The 27,401-nt window shown below is 49.1% G+C and overlaps 1 protein-coding gene across 1 annotated transcript in view; it reads right to left on the bottom strand.

Annotated features, from left to right (window-relative positions):
• Positions 1-361: 361 nt before the first annotated feature.
• Positions 362-27,401, bottom strand: part of FSTL1 (follistatin like 1) — a 76,149-nt gene continuing 49,109 nt past the window's right edge. Inside the window, exons 3-11 of the mRNA XM_032799902.2 lie at positions 17,455-17,559; positions 15,986-16,115; positions 14,832-14,864; positions 11,037-11,167; positions 6,671-6,789; positions 5,386-5,498; positions 4,258-4,368; positions 2,311-2,408; positions 362-1,975 (exon numbers count right to left, since the gene is read on the bottom strand). Of these exons, the coding sequence (XP_032655793.1) occupies positions 1,931-1,975; positions 2,311-2,408; positions 4,258-4,368; positions 5,386-5,498; positions 6,671-6,789; positions 11,037-11,167; positions 14,832-14,864; positions 15,986-16,115; positions 17,455-17,559 (885 nt within the window). The 3' untranslated portion in view covers positions 362-1,930. The remainder of the gene's footprint in view (positions 1,976-2,310; positions 2,409-4,257; positions 4,369-5,385; positions 5,499-6,670; positions 6,790-11,036; positions 11,168-14,831; positions 14,865-15,985; positions 16,116-17,454; positions 17,560-27,401) is intronic.

The raw sequence follows: 27,401 nt of genomic DNA, 5'->3' as shown, positions 1-27,401 counted from the left end.
GGGAGAAGACTGAAGCCAGAATCATCTTGACTCAGCCTAAGCGTAATGCCTGGGAATGTGCATCAAGGCACGACTGGAACAGGGAATTGGGCGTGTGTGTGTGTATATATGAAATAAAGTTGAATATGACAGGAGAACCCATTGGGCTTGAAGGGACGGGGTCGTTGACAAAAGACCATTCCCTCAAAGAGTATCACAGTTGTAACTAGGCCCAGTGCTCAGAGAAAAAAAAAAAAAAAAGTGGCCATAAGAAAATGATCCTGAAAGGGAAGCTACGACAGTCAGCTATGGACTGATCGGAACATATAGGCTTGGCAGGCTGCCACAGGGGGATGTGCGCATGTCCCTGATGTTAACCCAATTCAGGTGGGACCTCAGAATACAGGCCAAAGACAATCTGGCTGATTTACCCTCAAATTGGACAGAGGGAGAGAGATGATCACTCACATTGCAGGCTGCAGCTGATAGATATACACCTCTACCCCGATATAACACTGTCCTCGGGAGCCAAAAAATCTTATTGTGTTATAGGTGAAACTGTGTTATATCAAACTTGCTTTGATCCACTGCAGTGCGCAGCCCTGCCCCCCTGGAGCACTGCTTTACCACGTAATATCTGAATTCATGTTATATTGGGCCGCGTTACATCGGGGTAGAAGGACAGTCCCTCTGTCCCTTGTTTAGTGTAGCCTGCACTTCCTTCCAGGCATTCATGTGATTTAGGGAGACCTCCTGCAGTAAAACCTGGCAGCACAGGGTGGGATAGTCTGCACACTAGAGAGTCAGAGAGAGAACCACAGGGTCTGTCTGTGTCCAGCAGCCTCAATAAAGAATCCCCTTTATATTTACTATATCGAATCCTGTCTCCCTCCACTGTGAGGGACACTGCAGCACTAAGCTGAGAGGTGCCCTGAAGCTGTTGTGCTGATCGTACGTGCTGGATACAGGCAAATGCAAACCATGCATAGGAACTGCAGCACTTTCAATAGCAAAATATCTAAAGCTACTGCCTAAAAATACAAAAGCTCAGCTGCTATCCTAGAAAATAAAGTTGTAAAACAAAAAGGGTGTGAGTGTGATAAGAGAAAATATTGTAATGTAGAATCTTTGTACGGTGACTGGAGAGAAGGGCCAGGAAGATGTCAAAGGGAATAGTGTGACTTTGAGGCCCACAAGGCATGGTAGGAGTTGCTAGGAGTGGCTGGCTGCAGGCAGGGAGGAGCATGCTGGGCAGCTCACTAGGAACTCCAGGAGTCAAGTAAAGTCAATTAACACAAGGGGAGATGCCTGAGGTGAGGCCCATGGAAGCTGGAAGGGGAAGGACAGTGCCAGGTGGACAGGGAGGATGGGGAAAGGACAGAAAGGAGAACAGGAGAGAAGGAGGTTGGGGGCAGGCAGAAAGGCACAGGGAAGACAAGAAGATGGTGACCTGAGGCCACATCCCTGGCTGATCGTGCCCCACAGGACGTATGCTCAGCCACAGAACATTCCCTTACATGTTCCTGCTGCCAAAGCGGGTGCATGCTAAACCCTAGAAACTGGAAGATTCCCAGGAGGTTAACCCCCCTCTTCCAGCACTTACCTTCCCCTTCCCCAAGTCTTCCTTTTGGCACAGAATTCCCTGCTCATTGCCTTAATGGGCCCTTGCCCTGGACTGCAGAGAAGATGTCCTCTGTGAGGGGTATCCTAGAGGCTGCTGTAATTCCCTTCTGTTCTCACTAGTCTCCAGCAGTGACTCCCCCAACCAGGTGGACTGTGCTCCCCTCCCCTGCTTCCTTTTTTAATAACAAAACAAAAACCTCATCGCTAAACAATGTAAATATCTGTGACTGGGCGACGGTAGAAGACACTTGTGCATATTGAGCTCGGCGCTGAAGGACAGGACAGCGGATCTGGCCTGTTCCCTGGGCTCCTCCAGTGGGGAGGTCCCTTACATCTCTTTGGTGCTCATTCGCTTGGTCTTCTCAGCTGTCTCCTGCAGAAAGACAGCATTAGACTGAGACCCTGCGATTCCACGTTAGTGCTAGTGAGAGGTGCCAGCAGACTGAAGGCTTCTGTTTCTCCCTAGGACGGTACAACACAGGCGGCAGTAGGCCCGGCATTCCACCCTCACCCCTCAAACTACCTCCATTGAATGTGCCTCACTCCTGCCATGGAGGGACCATCCCAAAGAGAGAAAGGGAGTTCCCCCCTCCCACAAACCAGTGTATTCCCCTTCTTTGCCAGGAAATATCTGAGATACAGAGGAAGGAGATCTCTAGCAAGGAGAAATTTCCACACAGATTCTGGACAAAGAGATTCCAGCCTAACCTGATGCTTTTGCAGTTCTTGAACGTATCTGGCCAGCTCCTCCTCAGTCAGCTCCTCCTCGGGTTGCTGCCGGCCTACAGGGACCTTCTGGTTCTTCCCTGAAAACACAAGTGAAGTTTAGAGCCATCCCAGATGTTAGGAGAACTCTCAGAAGGTGATATGGAGGTGGGAGGCCAGGAGAGAACCAGGGTAGGTTCAGCCTGTGTCATGCCACAACAGATCTCAGGCTCACTGGGGCTTGCTTTGTCTGGAGAAATGAGAGCTGGTGAGTTCTGACCCCTCCTTCTTTGCTGTCAGGAAAGAGGGAGGAGTCTGCCTCCGCCTGGGGTACATGAGGTATGTATCCATGCAATTCCCCCAAGAGTAAAAGATAAATACATCAGAAATGAACTAGGCTCTTCCCTTCCTGCTTATTATCGAAAAAGAAAGCCAGTCACAACTAAACACTTTCACTGGTTAAACAAATATTAGGCAGATAGAAATATGCAGGATGCACTCCATTTAATTGGCACATCTGCTTATTCAGGACCTTTCTCAGGGAACATACAAAGCCCAAGGATATTTAATTCCACTTAATGGAGATGCTTTTTGCTCATTTACTAGTATTCAGATCTGCCTGACACTCATGCCACTTTGGTCTGCTTACTTCTCTGACAGCAGCCTTTGGTCCCACCATAGCTATGACACAGGCAGAAAGGGCGAGAATTGTTAGCCCATTGCACGCTACTTGTTTTCTCCCTCCACTTCAACGACCCATGCTCGGTGGCCATGCAGGGTGGCCATGCAGGGTATCTTGCAGCCACCTCTGATGCTAGCACTGGGCAGACAGCAGATACAGTCTCTCTCCCAGCCACCCAACCCCGTGGGCCTGCCTCATAGCATAAAGGGATCCACAACTCCTTAGATAACAATATCAGGATTAAAACAGCATCTTCTCTGAATCAGGAATTCCTGTTACTAGGGGCAAAGGGAAATGGTTCACTGGGGTGAATCAATTAAGAGGCCTCTACTGTGTTATCACCAAATGAATTTTTGAAGTAATTCTGTTAACACTAGTCACTGTTTTACTATCTCCACATCTGTTCATGGTGCTGGCGTCTCTCTCAGTGGGAGCTACCATGCTACCGACACTCTTAAGAGGTAATGTGTTAAGAAACAGAAGTCCTGTTTCCATGCAAAGGCTGTTCATAAGAAGCAGGGAGGCCAGAAGAATGCAGAGCAGCGCTGTGAGGGTGGGCTGGCTATTTATCAAGAGAATAAAGCATTTCTCAAAGTCTTACACAGGGAGACCAATGGGCTTCCAAATGCGCAATGAACTCTGTGAAATGAATTGATCCTCCTGATGTAAGGCGCCCAATTAAGAAACCCACTAGGGCTTCTCCAGCTGTAGCACGGCTGTCACAGCTTGAAACAGGTGTGAGGAGACATCCCAAGGGACAAGAGATGGATGATTGGTCAAGTTTCATTATAAAGGATACTTCCCTTCATACAAATAATAATTATTTTTCCTTCTGTAAGAGCTTTTATTTGAAGGCTCTCAAGGCACTTCTCTTAACAGTCATGAATCAAGTCTCCTCACCTCTCTCTGGAGTAGGACAGGATCATAATCTCTATTTTACAGAAGCTGGGGACACTGAGGCACATAGAGGGAAGTGACTTGCTCAAGGTCTTACAATGACTGCGAGGAAGAGCATTGGCCTGCTAAACCCAGGGTTGTGAGTTCAATCCTTGAGAGGACCATTTAGGGATTTGGGGATTGGTCCTGCTTTGAGCAGGGGGTTGGACTAGATGATCTCTTGAGGTCCCTTCCAACCCTGATATTCTGTGATTCTAAAGAGCTGGGAATAGAAGTCACAGGCACAGAAACCCAGTGCCTTGCAACAACCAGAAGACAAAACTTCCTCTGTAACTTCCTACTTGCCCCAGACCTTTGCAGGTTGTACCTACCCTCACAGGTCATGGCAGTGCACACCCAGTTCCCACAGGCACAGACACAGCGGTTGCACTCCACTTGGGTCTCAGCTCCATCCTCATATGTTTCATCTTCAAGGGCACATTCTAGAAGGAGCAAGAACAAGGGGAATTGGCTTTGATGTACAGGGCAGATACAGGCAATTGGATTCTGGGAGTTCTTTGTTTTCTCAAGTCTCCCCAAAGCACTTGTGAGTTAATACAGCAGGGGCCGCCACAGCCTCTATTTGTCACTCCCACCCGCCCTGGGACCTGAAGCCCCATCTTTTGTCAAAGAGCACCATGGACAGCATTTTCAGGGAGTGCTTGTGGGGTGTCTGACTTTCCACTGGAAGGGGCATGAGGGAGTTCAGTTTACTGTTCCACTAGCAGTAACACCATGGCCTGCACTGTATCATAACCACTGAGTTCACTGTATCATCACACTAAGCCTTTGTGTAGGACATGAATGCCGACCCTCCTGGCCTACTGGGGAGTACACTCCCTAGTGAGACAATTAGATCAGTTGCTAAATGATGTTTAACCCTTAGAACGCCGAGCCGTTTCCATGTAAACTGCAAATCCAAATTGGGTTCAGAAGGCTGACGAGCTACAGGAAGATGGTCAGGGAGGGTATCTGGTAACTGAAAGCCAGAGGAAGGCAAGGCTTTTCTCTGGACTGAGACCTGCCCAGTGCCCAGCCACCTCAATTGTTCAGACACGCACTCCTCCTCACATGACTCATCTCCCCACTGCTGAATCCCTTACTTGATCATCCAAACTTACATTTCCCATTGACCTGCCTTTCTGAAACCCACGTCCCATACACCCTAATATAAGGGGAGGCTGCAGGGCAGGACTGAGGGGCATTGGCAGGGCTGTGTTGGGAGCCTAGCACTGCAATAGCAGGGGGGCTGCAGGGCAGGACTGAGGGGCATTGCCAGGGCTGTGTGGGGAGCCCAGCACTGGAATAGAAGCGGGGGGGAGGGGGGCTGCAGGGCAGGAGTGAGGTGTATTGGACGAACTTTAGAGTGCCTGCCTCCTGTGTCTGGCTCTAAGCTCGTCTATTCTCTCCCCACTTTCTGGAGCCTCTGTCTGCCCCTGGTGGAGGGAAGAAGAACATACTTTTCTCTGGTGGGTTGAAGGACGGGTTGAGGCACTTGAGGAACTCATTGAAGCTGAGTTTCCAGTCGGCATTCTCATCAGACAGCTCAATGAGGGCATCCACACAGAGTCCCCTGAAAGGAAACAGATACAACGGGCATGGGCTCAGGGTGCTGCCTCTTCTATGGCCCCTGCTCTTCCTGGTGCAGGGATCTGGACAAGTAAGTGCAGGGCAGTAAGCGCTAGAGCTTGGGGCCAGGCCAGCAAAGCGACTGTTGTAATACAATCTACTACATACAACAGAGGAGAAACAGGCTTCCATTACTGCTTTGATGGGGAGTTATTCTGAACAAGTTAGTAGCAGAAGCAAATCTCCAGCTCAGCCTTATCAATGATATTTTATTGTTAGTTTTACTGCAGAATGGAGGCATCGCTGTGAACTTCTGCCTTCCCCCTGCCCCCACCAGCACCCCAGGTAGAGATGGGCCTGGAATGGACTTTTCATTTAGCTGGCAAGTCTGAAAAAATCAAAAAAGTGTTTCCTTTTGAGTCAAACTGAAAAACACATTTTTTTTTTCTCAATTTTTAGTGAATCGAAAAGTTGAAAAAATTTCAAGTCCGGTTAAATGCTTAATCCTGATGTGATTTTTTTTTTATTTCAGGCATTTTGGAAAGCAAGGAGGACTGGATTTGCAAGATACTGAGGTTGAAGCCAGTAGGAGAACACCTCAATCTCCCTGAATGTTCAATAACAGATTTAAAAGTAGCCATCCTTCAACAAAAAAACTTCAAAAACAGATTTCAAAGAGAAGCTGCAGAGTTTAATTCATTTGCAAATTTAACACCATTAATTTGGGCTTGAATAGGCTGGCTCACTACAAAAGCAATTTTCCCTCTCTTGGTATTGACACCTCCTCATCAGTTATTGGGAGTGGACCACATCCACCGTGACTGAATTGGCCTCATCAACACTGGTTCTCCACTTGTAACGTAACTCCCTTCTCTTCATGTGCCAGTATATCTATGTCTGTATCTGTAATTTTTGCTCCCTGTATCTGAAGACGTGGGGATTTTACCCACGAAAGCTTATGCCCAAATAAATCTGTTAGTCTTTAAGGTGCCACCCAACTCCTCATTGTTTTTGTGGATACAGACTAACACCGCTACCCCTCTGATACTTGAGGTTGGCGTGAATTCTCTTGCCATTTTGAGTGTCACTTCCCAATGGTGGTTTGACTAATAATTAGCAGCTAGCTCTCCCTTCCCGTCTGCTGCCCCTCCTGCTTGCCTCCCTGTCCCAGGTTACCTGAGTAGCTTGTTGGTCTCTTGGTCCACATAGGTGGTGATGTTAATAGCAGTTTCATTCTGTTCCACAAACTTCAGGAACTCATTGGAGTCCAGGCGAGAATCCCCACCATCGAAGCTCTGTAGGGGTGAGAAGATGGACACTAGAGGGCTGAGGCATTGTCCTGTTCCCATTCCCTTCCTTTTTCCACACACACTTGCAAAGGGACCTGGGTGAATGATCGATTCTTTAGCTCAGTGGCAACGCCAATAAATTGGAAAAACAAAGTTTGGTGTGGGCTGAACCGAATCGGAAATGGAGTCTGCTCTACAGCCCGGATTCCCACATCCCAAGTGAGTGCCCTTCTCACTGGGCTAAAGGCTGGGATGGGGGGCAAGGGAAGCGGATGGAAAGGGAGAGAAGGAAAGAAGGGGTAAGTGCCAGCAGCTGCAGCACCATCTCTTCCTCTGGCCATTTTGTCCATGGCCAAAACTATTTAGGTCAAATTCTGAACAGTTTTGGTCACCCCAAACTGCAATTTTCATCAAATAAACTAGAGGTCCAAAAATTTTCACCTAGCTTTATTTGCTGTGTAGCATTTTGCATCTTCAAACCCCTACTCTTTCATGGGGCACATATCATTCCCCGCTAGTCTGCAGAAAAGGAAACTGAGGCTTATAGATAGGAAGTGACTTATCTGTACCACCCAGGGAGTTGGTGTTAGAGCTCGGATGAGAATGCAGGATTCCCACTCCTCTGCACTGGCCACTAGTTCTCACTGATTCACCTCTGGCTGCTTGTTTTATGGCTGCAGCATGATCAGATCATTTCCTCCATTTGTTCCAGGTGACCCTTAGCCATTTTCTGGCATGAAATGGACCAATTATGTTTTAGAGGTGCTGGGTTGGTACAAACTTTCAGACAGGTGTAAAACCAGGGTCTTGACTGTCATGTGCTAATGGCAAAGAATCACAGGAAGAGTCAATTTCTGCTAACTCTGAACAAGAGACTTCATTAGAATAAGGAAACGAGTATTATCCCTCAAGCTGCTCTGTCTCTCTCTGCTTCACTGCAGAGCTTCTGTCTAGAACCATCCTCAGCCCCCATATGCCTGTGTTCCAGCTACAGATGTAAAGAAAAAGAACAGATATTTTCACAGTAGCCATGAAGGCCGCATGTCACTCAAGAGCGGAGTGTTTAGCCACAATGTCCTAGCTAAATTCCAAGGAGAGTAATTACACTCTATCTTCATAAATTCCTTCTGCAGTTTCACATAGATGCAGGATTCCTTTTCACTTCCTATCCTAAACTGGTGCATAGTGTTGCAGTGCACTTTTCAGTAGCTGCTGTGTCCCTTCCCAACTCAGGTGGTTGCAATGCAGAGGTGGGAGTAAAGAATCCTGTTTATAGAATGCTATAAAAGGTGCTGGAGAAATTTTGCTGTGTGGCTGGGTCAAGACATTTCCACACCTTGTGTCTTAGTCCCTTCTGGTGCCTGAGGCTCCATTCATCAGTTCCTGTAGGTTGCTTTCAGACCCTCGGATGAAAAGTGGTAAGGCAGGGAAAATTATTATCCTCTCTGCAGCCAGTGCATAACTGTCCTGCTAATATGTCTCTAGCTCCATGGGCTCTGAACACCACATGTCCCACAACATTGTTTACAAGGAGGGCCACAGTTTCCACAGAATCAGGTTCAGTGAAGTCTGCTTTGTCCAGCACTGCATGTCCCTCTGCTGCCCTGAGGTCCCTGTATGGGATCAAGAGGCCTAATAGCACTTGACACAAATCCCTTTGAAGGTAGAGGCTTTGGTGGTTCATGTCCCATACTTGAGTCACATTAATGCATCTCACAAGAACGAGTCTCATAAGGGAAATGGCTTAGCCCCTTAACTGCTGACCACTATTCAAAGAGAAGAGGAAACTAGTTTCCTCCTATAGCCCCTGCTATTGAATTGAACAAAAATGGGTTGCAATATCCACAGTGGATAAATAGGTGGTGCTGCAGGTCAGGATTAAGGTGCATTGACCAAGTTGTTTGGGGAACCCAATACTGGGATAGCAGGGGGCAGGGAGGAAGAACAACTGCAGAGCAGCTGTGAGGGGCATTGGCAGAGCTGTGTGGGGATCCCAGGACTGGAATAGCCTGGGGCGGGGGGAGGGTTGCAGGGCAGGAGTGAGGGGCATTGGCAGAGCTGTGTGGGGACCCCAGGGCTGGAATAGCCTGGGGGTGAGGGGGGGAAAAGAGGGCTGCAGGGCAGGAGTGAGAGGCACTGGCCAATACTGGGTGAGGTTCCCATGGGTACAGTAGAATTCCTACAGGTCAAGATTGAGATGCATTTTCTATCTTATCTCCTAGAACTGGAAGGGACCTTGAAAGGTTATTGAGTCCAGCCCCCTGCCTTCACTAGCAGGACCAAATACTGATTTTTGCCCTGCATCCCTAACTGGCCCCCTCAAGGACTGAACTCACAACCCTGGGTTTAGCAGGCATTTGTCAAGCTATGGAGGAATATTTGCACAATCTCCGCCACCATTTATTATGCCTGACTAAGATCAGCCTTGTTAGTCCCCAGTTCTCACACATACTGAATTTCATCCCAAAATACTGTAAAGCCCCTGGGGAATGGACATTCCTGGTGGATGCCATTAAATGCCCAGGATAAACTGGGAGGGGAGGGGTGTTAGCTTTTGTGCGGAGAAAGGCTATGGCTTTGTCACAGGAGTATTCCCCAGCCTGAGGCTGGAATCAGCAGACAAAGGAAAGGGGAAACAGTGAGATACTCAGTCAAGCCAGCAGGAGCTGGTTTGCCTCTGTGCTGCAGACAGGGTTTTCATTAGGCTCATAGCAGGGGGCGTGCTCCTCAGAGTGCTGACATCAGCTGAGTGAGCACATGGCTGGCTCTGGATAATACATCACAGCCTGTGGCACAGGGCGGCCCTTTGAGGAAGGAGCTGGGGACAGTGTTTGGGGGGGGGGGGGGTGGTCGTGAGCTAGCAGGGCGGCCGCTTGAGATAGGAGCTGTGGACGAAGGTGTTTGGTTGGGGGGGAGCGGGAGGGGGGATTGTGGCCGTAGCCTACGTTTCTCACTGGCGATGGCACGTAGCGGGGTGAGGCGCCGGTTCATGTGTTGGGGTGATGGCGAGGGTCCCATGCATTGCGTAGCTCTACTCTGCAGGTCACCCCATCATTTGGGGTGATGGCAGGTGCCCATGGGTAAGCCTAAGGCAGTGAATCATTAGAGGGCTCCCATAAAAGACACCAGTGTTAATAGCTATAAAGGTTGAGAGCTTGGCTGCCTTCTCAGGTCCCACTGCCATGGCAAATTTCAGAGCTAACTCCTGTCAGGTGCCATTAATCTCTCACTGTCAACACCTCCTTATTTAAACCACCTAGTCCCCAACTCCTCGCAGGCTCTGGGCCATGTCAGGATGGGGAGGGAGAGATGTGCTGAGGGTGGCAGAAGCAAGCAGGAAGTGTGTGATCTGCCACTTACAGAAGGGAAGGGGATGGGGGAAGGGGAATTTACTGACTCCAGGGAAGGCGCTGAATGAAAAGGCTGGGAAGCATAAGAGGTTATTCTCTCTCTTTACGGCTAGGGATTTGAGCCAAGTCTCTGCCGCATCAGGGGCTTTATCCTGAGATTGGGCTCCCAAGGAAAAGCCCCCACATGCCTCCCACCCCAATCTGAATTGGGGCAAAGGGCTAGGACCACCCCAAACCACCCTCCATCCCCAGCCTCTTCCTTGTTTTTCCCTTCTGGGTTTCTTGTCTCTGAAGGCTCAGCACTTACATCTTCCTCTCCAGTTCCCCAGCCCCACCTATCCCAAGAGACCTGTCCCCTTCTTCCCACCCCACTCAGGTCTGTCCCCCACCCCCTCCAGGACATGTCTGCAAGCTGGAGCCAGGAGCCCTCCTCAGATGGGAGGAGGCTCCAGCTTCTTGCTGCCTCTCAGCTGCTCTGGCTCCTGTGGAGCTGCCCATAAATTACATAACACATTTTTTGGTGATTTTCAAGACCCACCCACCCCTTGCAACACTTTGTAACATTGAAACAAACATGCAACATTCGGGACCCACCCATCCCCTAATGTATTACATAGTTTGAAAGATGCTCCTGTACCTCAACTGAGGGATAAGAGGGGCAGGCGGGGGGGCAGCTGCCCGTGTGGGGGAGGGAGGTGCTGCTGCAGGCAGCCCCGCACCCATGCTTGATCACTCTTTATATTACATAAGAACCGCCCCAGATGCTCTGGCCCTAATCACACTGCAGCGGGTTTCACTTACTGTAGCCACCTGGCACGTCACTGCAGAGTGACAGCAGCACTGCATAACAGTGCAGGGCAGGAAACAAGAGCTCCTCTCTAGGGCTGCCCCAGCCCTCTTTACCTTGAAATACTTGTCCAGGACTTCGCTGTAATTGCTGCCCTTTGAGAACCAGCCATCTGGGATGATCTCGGCCTCGAGCCATTGGATAATGCGGCGCCGGAGCTCGTCCCTGTCAGACTGGTAGCAGACAACTGCTCAGGAAGAAGGGAAAGAAAGGGTGAGCCAAGAAGAAATACAGTTGAGAGAACATCAAGAAACAATTGAAAAACTAACACCAGGTTACAAGTGACAGAGTTTCCTTTTATCACAGAAGGGGTGGGAACTGGAGATCAGCAATCTCCAACCCCAGCTGGAGGTGCTGAGTAGTGAACAATGTTTGGGATGAGGGTGACACCCAGTGGAAAGGCAGGAGAATGGTAACGACTTAAACCTCTCAATCCCCATTGCTTTGGTGACTTCCTCTCTCTCTTGTCATGCAGCATGTGGAAGATGACAAAGATGGATCCAGAGCAGACTACTCTCTGGTCACACACAATGTTATCCTCCAATGGGTTGAAAGAACGCCCAGCCTGAGAAGGGAAGGAGGCTGACCATCCTGGCTGTCATGGGGAGAGCAAACATATTTAGCACAGGTGAAAGGCCCCAGATTGGCAGCCATGGAGAGAATAAAATTCTCTATCCACAGTATAGGGATAGCGTGGGCTGGGCAAACTTCCCTTACTACACCCTCTGCCAGTGTCTCTCAAGGGGAAGGGATTTCGGTCTCCAAGCTGCTCCACTATGTCTGTCACGGCTGTGACACCATTGCATACAAAAAGGAAGAGAGTCAAAGATGGAACTGGGTTTGTTTGCTAAGCCATCACTCTCCCATGGTGGTTGCAGTTGTATGTGCCAGAAACTAATCTTTTATTTAAAAAACCCAAAAACTTAGGGCCAGGCCCTCAACTTGTGTAAACTGTCACATCTCCATTGAAGTCAAGGGCGCTATGACAGTTTACCCCAGCTGAGGATCTGGCCCTAAGGATCTAGTCCTTATGGCTGAAAAGAAAACCTCCAATAACAAGACAGACAGGGAGACAGTAGCTGGGGGTTTTGTAAGGTCGGTTATGAATTCCTTGGTCATTATGATATGACTGTCATGCCCTGAGAAGGTCCTTTGCCTTAGGTTTGCATTCGGGAATTGATTTGTCTTATAAGGATTATTAATTATTATTTGTATTATGATAGCTCCTAAAAGCCTTTACTGAAAGCAAGACTCTATTGTATTAAGCACTGTATGCAGTATACACATAGTAAAAGACAGTCCATGTTTTGAAAAGCTTACAGTATAGACAGATAAAACAAGGAGTGGGAGGGGAAATGGGTGCAGGGAGGTTAAGAGACTTCCCTAAAGTCACACAGCAGGTTGGTAGAAGAGAACCCAGGTCTCCTGACTTTCAGTGCAGTCCCCTATTCACAAACAGTGCTGCCCTCTTTCACCGGCACAATAATGTAGCCATCCTTGAAGCATACTTTGGAAAGTGTCTGCATAAAAATGGGACATGGGACTACATGTTTTACTGCGTATAAGACTCCACATCAAGTGTGCTCAGGGAACAGGATGGCTGCTTTATGTATCAGCACTACCAACTCAGCCTGGTTCCTGAGAGTCAAGCTGGGTTCTTTTCATCTTGCGCATCATCACCAGTAACTCTGACCACGAAAGTGCAGTTGAGCAGTCTGCCTCTGTACCCCTCACACTAAAGATTCTGCAATTGGAACTTAGTTAACAATTCTGCTGATGCTAACAATTCTGCACAAGCCTCAACAGAATCCAACTCTCTTTCCAAGGCCGTATGAGCTCTGTTTGCAGTGTTGTTGTAGCCATGTTGGTCTCAGGATAGTAGAGTGACAAAGTGGGTGAGGTAATATCTGTTAATGGACCAATTGTTGTTGGTGAGAGAGACAAGCTTTCAAGCTTACACAGAGCTCTTCCTCACTCAGGCCTGGTCTACGCTACAGTTAGGTTGACATAAGGCAGCTCCCATCGATGTAACTCTCCTGCTACACCGACTTAATAACTCTACCTCCTCCAGAAATGTAGTGCTTAGGTCAATGTTGTTAGGTCAATGCAGTGTCAGTGTAGACACTGGGTTGCTTACATCGACACCAGAAGCCATCCCACAATGCCCCACACTGACAGTTAAATCGGTGCATTCGCTCCTGGTGAGGCCGCGCACCGCCAACACAAGAAGCGTAGTGTGGACGTGTAAAACCAATTCAATTACTGCAGTGGCTGTATGTCGATATAATTTAGGTTGACTTAATTTTGTAGTGTAGACTTGCCCTCAGATCTGGGAAATGTACTCAGTCATAGCTAAACACAAGGTGAAAGAGATTGTTTAGCACAGTGGTTTTCAAATTGTGGGTTGGGACCCCAAAGTGGGTTGCAACTCCATTTTAATGGGTCACCAGGGCTGGCATTAGACTTGCTGGGGCCCAGGACCAAAGCCCAAGCCCCACCACCCAGGGCCAAAGCGTGAGCCCCACTGTCTGTGTCTGAAGCGCTTTGGCCCTCCCTCTCAGGGAGGCAGGGCTTGGGTGGCCTCAGACTTTGGTCCCCCTTCCTGGGGTCGTGTAATAATTTTTGTTATCTGAAGGGGGCTGCGGCGTAATGAAGTTTGAGAACCCCAACTTTAGCATAAATAGTTAACACATATTTCAAAAGGACCTTTCAAGCTGAAGTGGCCAGTTAACACCTCTCCAGTCATAGGGGGGAAAGGAGGGGAAAAAAGGTTGAGGGTGATGGTAAACGCTCACCACTAGCTTTTTTGAAATGTGTGTTAACTACTTATGCTAAACAATTTGTTCCACCTTGTATTTAGTTGTGACACTCTGGGTATGTCTACACAGCAAAGAAGAACCCGCAGCTGGCCCATGCTAGTCGACTCAGGCTCGGGCTAAGGGACTGTTTCACTGCTGTGTGGATTTCTGAGCTTGGGCTGGAGTCTAGGCTCTAGGACCCTGTGGGGTGGGAGGGTCCCAGAGTTCAGGTCCAGCCGCAGCCCAGAAGTTTACACTGCAATCAAACAGCCCTGCAGCCCCAGTCCTGCGAGACTGAGTTGGCTGCCAGAGGCCAGCCACGGGTCTTTCTTTGCTATGTAGATATATCCTGTGAGTACCTCTCTCAGCCCTGAAGGAGAGCTATGTGTAAGCTCAAAAGCTCATCTCTCTCACCAGCAGACGTTATCCCATTAAAAGGTATTACCTCACCAACATAGAGCTCTGCATGTCTAACAGGAGTAAAAAGCAGTCAGATCATATTTCAGTCAGTAGAATCAGCAGCTTGGACTCTGCTACACCCAGGCAGCCCATCTGTGGAGTAAGGAGGGACCAGTTTTACATAGTTATTTTTTTAACCTATCTTCAATCTGAAAATAAACAACAATCTATTACTATTATTAGCAATTATGTAAGTGCATCGATCCTCAAAGTGCTTTACCACCATTAGTATTATTATCACCCCCGTTTTACAGAGAAGCTGAGGCACAAGAAAGTGAAAAGTCTTGATCAAGGCCACATAGGGAATCAGTATTAGAGCTAGGAATAGACATGAAAACTCCTGATTCCCAGTCCTATGCTCAGCCCACTACACTGTACCTCTCAATATCCCTGTCCCTTAGCCAGGCACAGGCTCTGTAATATGAAAGTCTGCAGGTAAATTCTGTCCCCATTCTGGGAACAGACACGTTTTTCTATTCATTCCACCTTAAAGCTATGCAGTTCCCTGTCAAACTGCCCATTCTTCCACCATGAACATATGCTAGGAGGAATTCAGCGCTCTCAGGTGTGGCGGGCGAGGAAATGGTTTTTTACCTGGGCTTGCAGCTGGATTCTCAGACTTCTTCTCTGTTAGTGGAAACATGGGAAAGGATGTTAAAGAGCAGGAAAAAAAATGGTTTCACTATTACATTTACGTCCTGATACTTTGTATCAGAGTGACATGAGACTCTCCCTCACCTGGAACAAATGGCGGTGAGGGGTAGGGATTCAGCTCTGTGAGTTTGCGGCCTCTGAAGACCCCTGTTACCTCCTAGCAACAGGGCACTTTTGGTGATGGTGGGGCTTATCCTTCCTGCTGAGATATCAGGCAGTTCTGGACTGCGCTCCCTAGCACATTTCTTCATATTCCCCCTTGGAGCTGCTCCTTTAACAGACCAGCATTACCATAGAGACAGTGTGAGTCCTTGGAAAGGTCAGGACCCTTCTTGTTCCCATTTGGTGGAAGTGATGTCAGAACATGGGACATGGGCACAGATTTCTTGTAGCTCAGGGGCACCCACCCTGTGTGACACAGAGGACCACGTAGGCAACTGGCAAGGAGCCCGAGAGCAACACTCAAGTAGGCAAAATCCTAAGCTACATCTACACTACAGCTGGATCGATGCTCCAGGGATTGATGGACTGGGGGTCGATTTAGCAGGTCTAGTGAAGACCCACCAAATCAACCGCAGATGGCTCTCCGGTCAAGCCCAGAACTCCATCCTGAACGAGAAGTGTACGGTAAATCGATGGGACAGTGTCTCCCATCGACCCAGCGCGGTGAAGACACCTCAGTAAGTTGACCTAAGCTACGTCCACTCCAGCTATGTTATTCAGGTAGCTGGACTAGCGTAATTTAGGTCGACTTACTGCAGTAGCATAGACATAGAGTGAATCCTGGCTCCTGGAGTCAGTGAGAGTTCTGTCTGAGCAAGGATTGAGGAAGGGCTTTTGGACCTGGCCAATTCTCCACATCTTTTAGTGGACCTGAATCTTCCTCAACAGGTGGATGGAAAGGGTATGTTGATTGTATTGGTTGTTGGAAGGAAGAGGCAGCTGGGAGCCATGTTATGGGTGCCCCTTGATCTCATCTGTGATCTCTGTGAGGGAACAGGAGGCATGAGGTCATTTTCTCCTCCACTGCACCTCCTCCCAGGGTGGTCTTGTTTGAGTGACAGTAGGTCCAAAGCCCTCAGGGCTGGCTTTACCTTTACAGTGGCCATCATAGTCCACCTGAATCTTGGAGCCAGTAAGGCAGGCATCACGATGCAGCTCACAGTGGTTCAGGTATGTCTTGCCATTGCTGCCACACACAGGCCTCTTATGAGGTTTGCATTGCTGAAAAAGAGCCAGAAAGAGAAGAGCTTTGCCCAACGCCTCGGGTCCCAGGATGGCTGGAGGGACAGTGTGTAAGCCCCAGTCTCAGCCCAGCTTGTGGGCACTGTGCACGTCTTCCTCAGCGTAAGCAGGGACAGAGATACTAACTACCCAGAACCTGTAAGATCTTGTGCAGGAGCCGAGTGGTCTGTAAAATGGGGACCCCTCATCCACAAACATTTGTCTCCCCAGCCTCCAGCACTACCACCATACAGGTGACTTAATGAAAGCAGATTTACTAGTGATTAATTTCTGTGTTCTTCAGTATCTATGCTATGTTTGTCTCTGCTTCTGGGTTTGTGTTTGTGTGTGTGCACAAACCTGGGTGTCTCTGCATGACTTTGTGTGTGTGTGTGTGTAAGTCTTTCTTTGGGTGGATCTGTTTGCATGGGCAGCAGACACAAGCTCAAGGTTTCTGCTGTGGAACCGAAGGCAGGCTCGCAGCTGAGAACCAATTTGGCATTGCCAACGTTTGACCTGGGGGTTTCCTTTCTATATTTCTCTTAGTCTGGGCAAAGGTAATCAACCCAGTCAGTTTGCTTACAGCGCTTTTCACTTTCCAGTTCTCAGGGAGTCAGCATCTGGCTTGCAAACGCTGAGGGAGTTAGGACAGGAGGGGTTCTTTAAAAACCAATGTTCCATTGGTGTAAGAACGCATGGCTTCTTGTAATGGGAAGAGAACAGCAAAATGGGCAGGTTCCATGTCCCTAAACCTGTCCCTTTTTGTAAGGCCTTTACAGGTGTACTGAGATGGATTTTTTTTTATTTAAAAAAAAAGTGTTTAGTGCTGGTTTCTGTAACTGACCCAGACTGGCTATGCTGACAGCAGGCTTGCTGAGTGCATGTGCCCCTCCCCCTACCAGTCCAACTGTTCGCTGACACCCTGCCACACCCTCCCCACATGAGGAGTGCTCCAGCCAGCTCTCCCCTGCATAGTTTGACACTCTGGGCTCTGGGATAAGTGACAAGGGTATAGGCAGCTCAGCCACACTGGCACTACCCTGCGTGGGTCGGCATCTGTGCTGCAATGCACCAGAGGAGAGCACCAGGTTGTGGCAGGGCACTGGGGGCTCATGAGAGGAGAAAACGGAGCCAGTTCTGGGCATGCAGGAGGACAGTATCAGAGTGGATGACAGAGGCGGAGAGAGTGTGTGTGACTGGGGAGGAGGAACTGGCAGGGGAGAGCTGGGAAGGAAAGGGGCTGTAGACTGAAGGGCCTCTCTTGGTTTGGGGCTTTGACCTCAAGAAATTCCCATCTCCTCTCTACCTCCGGTCATCTGGAAGCTGCTCTATGCCCTACCTCGATGCAGAGGCAGCTGGGCTCCCCCTTCTCCGTCACTGCGCACTCCCGCCCGGCTCCACAGAAAACGTTGGCACAGATTTTGGATTTGCTCTTTGCCTCTTCCTGAAGGATACAAAGTGAGAGACAGTGTTACTGAAAACAGCCTGACCTTCAGCTCAGTGGGTCATAGCTTTTTGAAAAGTTCGTGTACATTTTAGACTGAACCAAATTGCCCAGACTGGCATCTCATGGGTGGACGAATGAGAAGAAAATGACAATCTATCTGTGCAGCTTAGCCAGCCAATGACTGAGAGCTTGTGAGAACCTGACATCGCTGCAAAGGGTACAAATTCCAAGACGGGAGGATCTGCTCAGAGTGATGCAAGGGGATATAACGAGGAATGGGGTGAATCTGAGCAGAAGATCTAGTCTGATTGCCAGGAATACATTCCTGGCAGTGAGAGCTATTAGGCTGTGAAATCATCTCCCAAGGGAAGGGGTGGAAGCTTTCTTCTGTGGGAGCCTTAAAAGTAAGTTGGACGGAGCCCTGGAGCGTATACACTCTAGAGTTCTATCCTGAACAGAAACAGAGAAAACGCCATGGATAAGACCAATGGGCCTAGTTGTCCCGGTGTCTTTCTGCAATACTACACCAGCACATATAGCCCAGTATCCTGCCTCCACTAGTAGTTCAGTATCAGATGCGTCACAGGAAGAAATTCCATAATGGATAACTATGCAATAACTTTCCCATGGGGGACATTTCTTCCTAGCCCCAGATGGGTAGTAGTTGTCCTATGACCTGAAACATGAGGTTTATTTGCCTAATACATTTTTATCTTATCCAATGTCACTGCAAATATTCTTGTTACTATTACACGTGTCCAATCCTTTTCTGAATACTATTAAGCTCTTGGACTCAATGACAACTAGAGACAATGGTTGCCACTGGTTCGTGATGCACTCTGTAAAAGTGTATTTGCCTTTATCAGTTTTTAATTTGCTCCCTTTTAATTTCATTGAGTGACCCCCTTGTTCTTGTGCTATGAGAGGAAGATGGTTCCTTGGTTAGGGCACTAGCTTGGAACTTGGATGTCCCAGGTTCGGCTCCCTGTTCTACCACATTCAGGAAGTCTGACCTCGGGCAAGTCACTGAATTTCTTTGTGCATCAGTTCCCCATTTGTAAAATGGGATCACAGATGCCAAGACCAGAAGGGACCATTGTGATCACCAGTCTGACCTCCTGTAGAACACAGGCCATAGAAATTCCCCAAAATAATTCCTAGAGCAGATGTTTTAGAAAAACATCCAATCTTGATTTAAAAATGGTCAGTGATGGAATATCCACCACGACACTTGGTTAGTTGTTCCAATGGTTAATTACTGTCAGAGTTAAAAATCTATGCCTTATTTCCAGTCTAAATTCATCTAGCTTCAGCTTCCAGGCACTGGATCATGGTATACCTTTGTCTGCTAGATTGAAGTGCCCATTATTAAATATTTGTTCCCTATGTAGACACCTACAGACTGAGATCAAGTCACTTGTTAACCTTCCCTTTGTTAAGCTAAACAAACTGAGTGCTTTGAGTCTGTCACTATAAGTAAGGATACGATTGTGTCACAGAGATCTCAGATTCTGTGTCTTTAACAGACCTCCATGATTTCTTCAGCTTCAGCCTGCTGCAACTGCAGGCCTTGAGCAATGGCAGGACTGGCGCAGCAACCAGCAGTCAGCTCCCAACGCAGGAGCAGCAGCCAGTGGTGTAGCCATGTGGAGGTAAGAGGGGGAGTGGAAAAAAAAAGGCGTCACCCACCGTAGCCCTTTCACTGACGGGGCAACGCTCCGGGTCTTCGGCGGCATCTTGGGGTTGGAATCTTCACTCACTCCGCAGGTCTTCGGCGGCATTTCAGCGATGACACTCAGAGGGAGTGAAGGTCCCGCCGCCAAAGTGCCGCGAAAGACCCGGAGTGCTGCCCTGTCAGAAAAAGAGCCGCAGCGGGTGGCGCCCAGTTTACACCCAAGCTGCAGCAAGGAGCAGATCATCAGGCCTGGCTGGGCCGCACGTGGAAGGAAGGGGGTGGCCAGAGTGCCTGCGGTGCTGGGACCCCGCATACCGGGGTGGCTTGAGTGTGTGGGGGGAACACGTGGGGAGGGGATGCTGCTGGGGAGACCCTGGATCCCAGCAGTGAGGATCTCTCAGCAGGGGCAGCAACATCACCTCAGGGGCAGCGCAGACTCGGAGTCGACGGGCCAGACTCAGCACAGTGCACACTGAGCAGGGGACCCCTGAGCCAGGCTGTACCATCTCGAGGGCAGGGTGGGGCTGCAGTTCCCTGGAGGGGACCCTGCTCCCCCACCCCCAGAAGACTAATGCTTCCAGTGGAGCACCCCCAAGCAGCTGCCGGGTGGGGAAGTCCCAACCCCATCCCCCGCGCCTATTCTCCAGGGATCGCATATTGTGCCGCTAACCCCTTCCCCCTCTCCAGCACATGGTGCAGTCCGTTCTGTCCTAGGGCGGTGCAGTATTAGCCAATCAAATTATAACTTGGGAGCCTTCTGACCAATCAGCTGCTGCTTCATGTTACAACCCGATGCAAGGAGGGAGGTGTAGGTAAAGTTCTTTAAAGGATCACCCAGGTGGCAGGGGGTGGGGAAGGGGAGAGTTTGGATAGACCAATGGAGAGGGGGAAGGGGGGGGTCTCCCTACTGGTGCGAGTTGGAACCCAGGCGAGTAAAATTAAAAAGGTGCCATTTGTGCTTGGTGGGGGAGCGACCGCTCCCCTCGTTCCCTCCCTAGCTACTCTACTGGCAGCAGCAGGGTTGGACCAGTGGCTGGCTGGCAGCCCGCTCAGTGGGGCTCCCAGTTAGTCCTCCTTGCCCCTTCTGGGCATTTTAAAGTCACAGACAGGTCACAGGCTTCCATGAATTTTCCATGAAATTTTGCCCGTGACCTGTCCATGACTTTTACTAAAAATACTTGTAACAAAATCTTAACCTTAAATATAAGGCATGTTTTCTAACCCTTGTGGTTCTTCTCTGAACTCTCTCCAATCCTTCTTGAATTGTAGGCACCAGAACAGTACATAGTAGTCTAGTGTCAAATACAGAGGTAAAATAATCTTTTGACTTCTACTCGAGATTCCCCTGTTCATGCATCCCAGGATTGCATTAGCTTTTTCGTCCACACTGGGAGGTCGTGTTCAGATGACTATCCTCTACATCCTCAAATCTTTTTCAGAGTCTCTGATTCTCAGGACAGAGTCCACCATCCTGTAAGTATGGTTTACATTCTTTGTTCCTAGATGAATACATTTACCCAAATGTAAATGAATATTGTTTGCTTTGACCCAGTTTACTAAGCGATCCACTTCACTCTGAATCAGTGACTGGCCCTCTTCATTATTTATCACACCCTTAAGTTTTGTGTCCTCTGCAAACTTTATAGTGATAATTTTATGTTTTCTTCCAGGTCATTGATAAAAATGCTAAATAGCATAAGGTCAAGAACTGATCCCTGTGGGACACCACTGGAAACAGACCTGCTCGATGACGATTCCCCATTCACAGTTACATTTTGAGTACCATCAGTTAGCTAGTTTTTAATCCATTTAACGTGTGCCATATTAATTGTATATCATTCTAGGTTTTTAATAGTCCAGCCTGACTTCAAAGAGGTTTTGTGAGGGTAAATACATTAAAGGTTATGAGTAAGGCTATGATTATGTCACAGAAGTCACAGAATCCGTGACTTCCAGCGACCTCTGTGACACTGGGGGCCCCCACAGTTGACCAGCCACCCTGTAGTGTGAAAAACTGCGATCTGACTGAATGTGCTACTTAGGGTGTACTGAGCATGCTCACACGAACTGAAAACTGAAAATGTTCAGTAACATCTGCTGAAGCCAGCAGCAGGGGACCTCTGCAGCAGCCCGGCCTCCGCAGGCAATCCTCGCAACTGACCCGCCTCCAGCAGGGACCCCTGAGCTCCCCAGCTGCCACCGCTGCCAGGGCCCACCCCTGCAGCTGCTCACCCGCCACGAGCAGCTGGTCTCCGTCTGCGCATGCAGATGGATCCCGGAGCTGCTTAGCAGCTACTGGAAGGAGCTCCCACAGCTCCCCAACTGGTGGTGGTTGGGAACCCGCCCCCGCCCTGCTCCACAGGGCAATGGAAACTGCAGCTCCCTGCTGCTGCAGGCGGGGGAAGGGCAGGGTGCTCTCTCCCCGTTTTGTCATGGATATTTTAGTAAAAGTCAGGGACAGGTCACAGCTTCCGTGATTTTTTGTTGTTTCTTGCTCATGACCTGTCCCTGACTTTTACTAAAAATATCCATGACAAAATCTCTTTTACCCGCATTCTGCCATATATTTCATGTGATAACAGTCTTGGACGATGACCCAGCGCATGTTGTTCATTTTAAAAACACTTTCACTGCAAATTTGACAAAATGCAAAAAACACCAATATGAAATTTCTGAAGATAGCTATAGCACTAGACCCAAGATTTAAGAATCTGAAGTGCCTTACAAAATCTGAGAGGGACGAGGTGTGAAGAATGCTTTCAGAAGTCTTAAAAGAGCAACACTTTGATGTGGAAACTAAGGAATCCAATCCACCAAAAAAGAAAATCAGTCTTCTGCTGGTGGCCTCTGACTCACATGATGAAAATGAACATGCATTAGTCCACGCTGCTTTGGATTGTTATTGAGCATAATCTGTCATCAGCATGGATGGAATGGTGTTAGGGGAGCAATATGGAGCTATCCAAGCTGGAATTTGGGTAGGGTATCTAATCTTCTAAAATATGCTGTAAGATCCTTAATAATCTACTTTAAGTTTTTATATATAGTGCCAAGCACTGCACCATACTAAGGAGCACACAAGACCAGATTCCAGAACAAAAAGAAATAAAGTTGTATGTTATTTTGATATTAAATCAACCAGATTTGCAATTCAAGTGTCTAGCAACAGGTGGCAGTATCCTCCCTCTCCCTAGCCACTTCTCCCACGGGCTGCAGCATGTGTGCTCTGTATGTGCCTCCTCTGAAGTTCAACCCAGTCTCCTGTTCTCATTAAACTGAGGTTTAGTAGCATTAGAACAGCTATAGAAGCCTGGAGGGGGCACAGCCAAGCTAGCTGGAATTCTCAAACCTCCTCAAACCACACCGCTGTGGGCTGGCAATATCCCACCCCTGGCAGCAGCACCTTCCTTGTACCCCAGGAGAAGGGTGGCTGCTCGCCAGGCGTGGGACAGGAATGTTGGCAGGATGACACAGCAGGAAATGATCTTTTAAGGCAACTTGTCCAAGGACAACCTGCCTCTCAAATGCAATTGCCAGAATAGAAAATCCAGTTGCTCTGGTTTTAATTTTAAATCAAAGTGAGATATTTTGAGTTTTGTTTCGAATTAATCTGTATTGTTCATAGCTAGGGACTAGACTCCAAGACCCAAAAGGCCCTTTCCAGTCCTGTGTCCATACACCCCTGGTTAGGAGCAGCATTTAAATCCCAGCTGCACTGACTGAGGGGCCCCTCAGGCGTGAGGCTGAAAATGAAAACAGAACGGTTTCTTTGTAGAAATTACTGAATGACTGAAAAAATGTGATTTGCCTGCCCAGCCACTACTATGATGTATTCTTCCTCCAGCTTCCACTCAGCCAGTTGCACCCCAGACTACATTCTGGGCTATCATCTGCATGGATCCCCTAAATGGAGTCTGGGGAGCAACTCAAGGGAAGGTAAACAGCTTAGAGATGGGAATTAGGACTTCTGTGCTCTACTCTGGCTCTGTTACAGGCTTCCTGGTGCCACTGGGAAAGTACTTTCCCAGTGATATAAATTTTCATAGCTGTATCTTGAGTCTGGTGATATTTGGTGTTTGTTTTAAAGCCCCAACTCCTGGAGTCATGTGAATAAGTGAGAATCTCAGCTTTTATTCAGTAGTACAAAGTTAGCCCACACGGTTGCAGAAAAAAGCTTGAAAACATGATCAGTCAAGACACAAACACCAGAAGGCAAATAAAAAGAACCCAGAATGTATTTTTTGGAATGTTATGATAGTTAACCTAATCTCATATTTGTAGGCCTGACTAGTGATTTCTGAACACTTGGGATTGGTGACACTGCGGCCTCTCTGTGCCTCAGTTTCCTCATCTGTCACAGTGGGTTTATGAAGTCTATTTAATGTCTAGAAAGTGCTTGGACAGAGAGAAAGAAAAGGGCAGCAGGTTATTAACTGCTGTATGGTGACATTTACAAGGATACTCATAAAAAGCCAGTTTTCCTTTTCAGACTCAGGAGGAAGCAGGAAGGAGCCCAGCACGGGGACTGAAATCTCTCTAGATTCTCATTCTCCACGGAGTACAGTCCCCCAGTGTTTCTGGGCAGCGGGATCCAGGACTCTCGGTCTCTCCCTGCTAAAGCTGTAGTAGCCATAAACTCACTATTTTCTCAGAGATCCTGGGGAAGGCTGCTTGCTACTACCATCAGTGTATACGGATTGGATGGGACAAAACCCAAAGCAGCCATGTCCTGGTCAGCTTCACACACAGCCCAGACTATTGACACTGGGCTGGGAAACATACCTACCCAGCTGGTTTCAAAGAAGGCTGGGCAGTGTGGATGGGAACAAGTTCTATTTAAAGAGCATTTAGCAAGCACTCTTGCAAGGGGGGTCTAAGAATGGTTCAGTCGGGACGGCAGTGCTGTGCTGGGCACAGGGCCTGGAATTGCAGAGGAAGACCTGCAGCGAGACACACAAAACGCCTCCTTCCTCAGCCGAGGCTTCCAAGCTGCAGAGAGTGAGTGGGCAGGGAAGAGACATGTACCAGGTACCTGTAGGCAATGGTGCTCATCAGGCATGTGTTGCTACAAGGAATCGCCATGGCAACAGACAACGTCAGGCTTCAAAGTGGATTTCTAAAATTAGGCAGCTGGGTTTATATTTTGGCTTCTCTCCTTCAGCACAAACTGTAAGTGATGAAAGTGTCTGAAGCACGGGGGATTTCTATGGGAGCATTTCAGGGCCTCTCTCCCAAGTACGGAGAGAGGGGCACCATATCTGTATGCAGGGCTGGTGCAACCATTTAGGCAAACTAGGTGGTTGCCTAGGGCGCCGAGATTTGGGGGCGCCAAAAAGCACCCCCAAATTTTTTTAAATGGTTGAGCAGTCCTGCTGGTAGGACAGAGAGGGAGTCTGAGCTGCCGGCGGGAGCCGGCAGTCCAGGGACCCCCTGGGTCAGTGCGCCGCCGCGGCAGACGGCAGCCCAGGACGCCCGCGCGTCAGGGCCCCATCGCGGCAGCCCAGGCTGTCCCCTGGGTCAGGGAAACCCCGGGCTGCCGGCTGCCGCAGAGGCGCTCTCACCCTGGGTCAGAGATAGAGACATACAGACAGGACTGGCGCTAGGGTTTTGAGCGCCCTAGGCGGACGGCAATTTCGCCGCCCCGCGTGCTGGTCCTGTGGCTCCCGTGGAGCTGCCGCAGTGGTGCCTGCAGGCGGACGGTCAGCTGCTCGCACGGCTCCGCTGGACCGCCCGCAGGCACCACTGCGGGAGCCGCAGGACCAGCACGTGGGGCGGCGAAATTGCCATCCGCCTAGGGCGCTCAAAACCCTAGCGCCGGTCCTGTCTGTATGTCTATATCTCTGTGTAGGAATGGCATGCAAGAGTGCACATATGTGTGTACATGACCCTGTCAGTGAGCATAGGTGCATGTGTACATGAGGATAAGTCTGCAGGAGGCGCTATAGTTGCATATTAAAGACAGGCAACTATCTCAAGATACGCGCAGTATTAGCCTTGCATGTTCGTCCAGGGAAGCCTGTATGCACTGCACCTTTCCTTGCTTTGCCTGGTGCTCACAACTGCGCTGGGAGCTGGGCCACATTAGTCACTTTTACTTTACAAACTTCCAAATCAGATGTGGGGATTTTCCCAAGATGAATGTGACTATCTGGGGAAGGCAGAAATGTGAGCAGTTCTACAACAAAAACAGCTGTATGGAGGAGAACGGTGGGTACAAATGGTACAGTGCAGGTGACCATATGTCCACTCTGCTCCCCTGAAAACCTGTCCTGTGGTGAGGCAGCTATTCCCAATGGCATACACGCTATGAGAAATTGGCAAGGAAACCAACTCGTTACATTAGGGGGCTTAATAACAAGCTAGGAAACAAAGCACTCAGGTCATTTGGTGTAGATATATACACTGTAAAATCGTCTCTCTTCTCCTTACCCCCTTACCTACAGTCCTGGCTGCAACAGGAAGGGAATTCATGCTATTCAATTGGGACCCAATCCTGCAGCCATTGACATGAACAGGTAGCTGTGACACTGACTGTAGTGAAAGTAGGTTCGAGCTCTTTTCTTTTTCTCCTGTCTGCCAAAATTAGTTACAGAATTTAGTAAAATTCCCAGACCCCCTTATACTAGGCTCCGTACTGTTCACTGTAGTAACAAGACTGCATTTCTGTCCTGCTCAATATCCAAGGAGATCACAGTGCTTTACAGATGTTAATGAACCAAGCCTGCCTGGGAAGCAGTTCATTATGCCCATTTTACAAGGGGAAAAACGAGGCACAGAAGCCCCTGCATATGCTAGACAAAAGGAAGTTGCAATAAAATGTTGGTTGGAACACCCTGTGTTTATAAAGTTTATGCAGCCCCTTGAGTCCACAGGTGGTTGCATCCGTTGGTTGCAACACCTGGGACAAAGTCACAGTTTAGGTGTAATCAGTCCAATTTACCACAGCCTCCTGAGACAGACGGGAGAAAATAAGCATTGCAGCTATGTTGGGTCAGCCAGTCTTCCTTCCCCTTCTCACAAAGCAGTGCTTTGTGTTTGGAAAGTACTCAAAAGACACTTCCACCAGTGCCAATGAGCACAATGATATGAATCAGGAGTTCCAGACTGCACTAGCACATCCACATTTGTAAGCTGTGCTCTGTGCAGTTGCTAAACCATCTCAAGGACATGCGAGGGAATCAAACATTTCTTCCAACTGATGCCTCTGTAACAGTTTCCTCTCACTGCAAACAGATCCTTAGAGGTAGAATCATTGGATCAAAGAGACAGATCCAGAAAAAGAATCCAGATCTCCTCTAAGTCCTGGGTCTTTACCCATTATGGAGCTTGAGAAGAGACAAATACATAACATGGAGTTGCAGATATCTGGATGGAGGCTGGATGGCCCCAAGGAACTGCACTTTCAAGGCCCTTTAAACCCACTCCACTCTTATCCTTCCTCCACATTTTCCCCTCATCCACAGGAAGCCTCAGTCTCCCACCTTAATTTTAGGGTTGCCTGGCGTCCAGTTTTTGACCGGAACACCTGGAACACACTTGGTGGCTCTAGTCGGCACCACTGACTGGGTTGTTACAAGTCCAGTCAGCAGCGCAGCAGGGGTCCAGGGGCTAAGGCAGGCTCACTATATGCCCTAGCTCTGTGTGACTCCCGGAAGTGGCTACCAGGTCTCTGTGGCCCCATGGCGGCCCTGGAGGCTTCATGTGCTGCCCCCGCCCCTACTGCTGACTCCACTGCTCCCATTGGCCAGGAACTGCAACCAATGGGAGGTGCAGAGGCAGCATCTGTGGGCAAGAGGACATCGTGCACCGTGGAGAGCTGCCTGGCTGCGTCTCTGCCTAGGGGCAGAAGGGACCTGGCTGATGCTTCCTGAGAGCCACAGTAAGCGCCGTTGGGACCCAGCACCCCATCACACACCCCAACTCCCTGCCCCAGCCTAGAGTCCCCTCCTGCACCCAAACTCCCTCCCGGAGTCCGCAACCCCCCACAATACCCTGCCCCAGCCCTGAGCCCCTCCTACACCCCAAACCCCTCATCCCCGGTCCCACCCCAGAGTCCACCTTCCCAGACAGAACCCTCACCCCCTTGCATCCCAACCACCTGCCCCAGCCTGGAGACCCCTCCTGCCTGCACCCTCAATCGGAGTCCTCACCTTCCACCCCAACC

Source organism: Chelonoidis abingdonii, chromosome 1 (genome assembly GCF_003597395.2).
Source record: "Chelonoidis abingdonii isolate Lonesome George chromosome 1, CheloAbing_2.0, whole genome shotgun sequence".
NCBI classification, from domain to species: Eukaryota; Metazoa; Chordata; order Testudines; family Testudinidae; genus Chelonoidis; species Chelonoidis abingdonii.
Note: the sequence above shows the minus strand (reverse complement) of the source record. Positions and strands in the feature narration are given on the sequence as shown.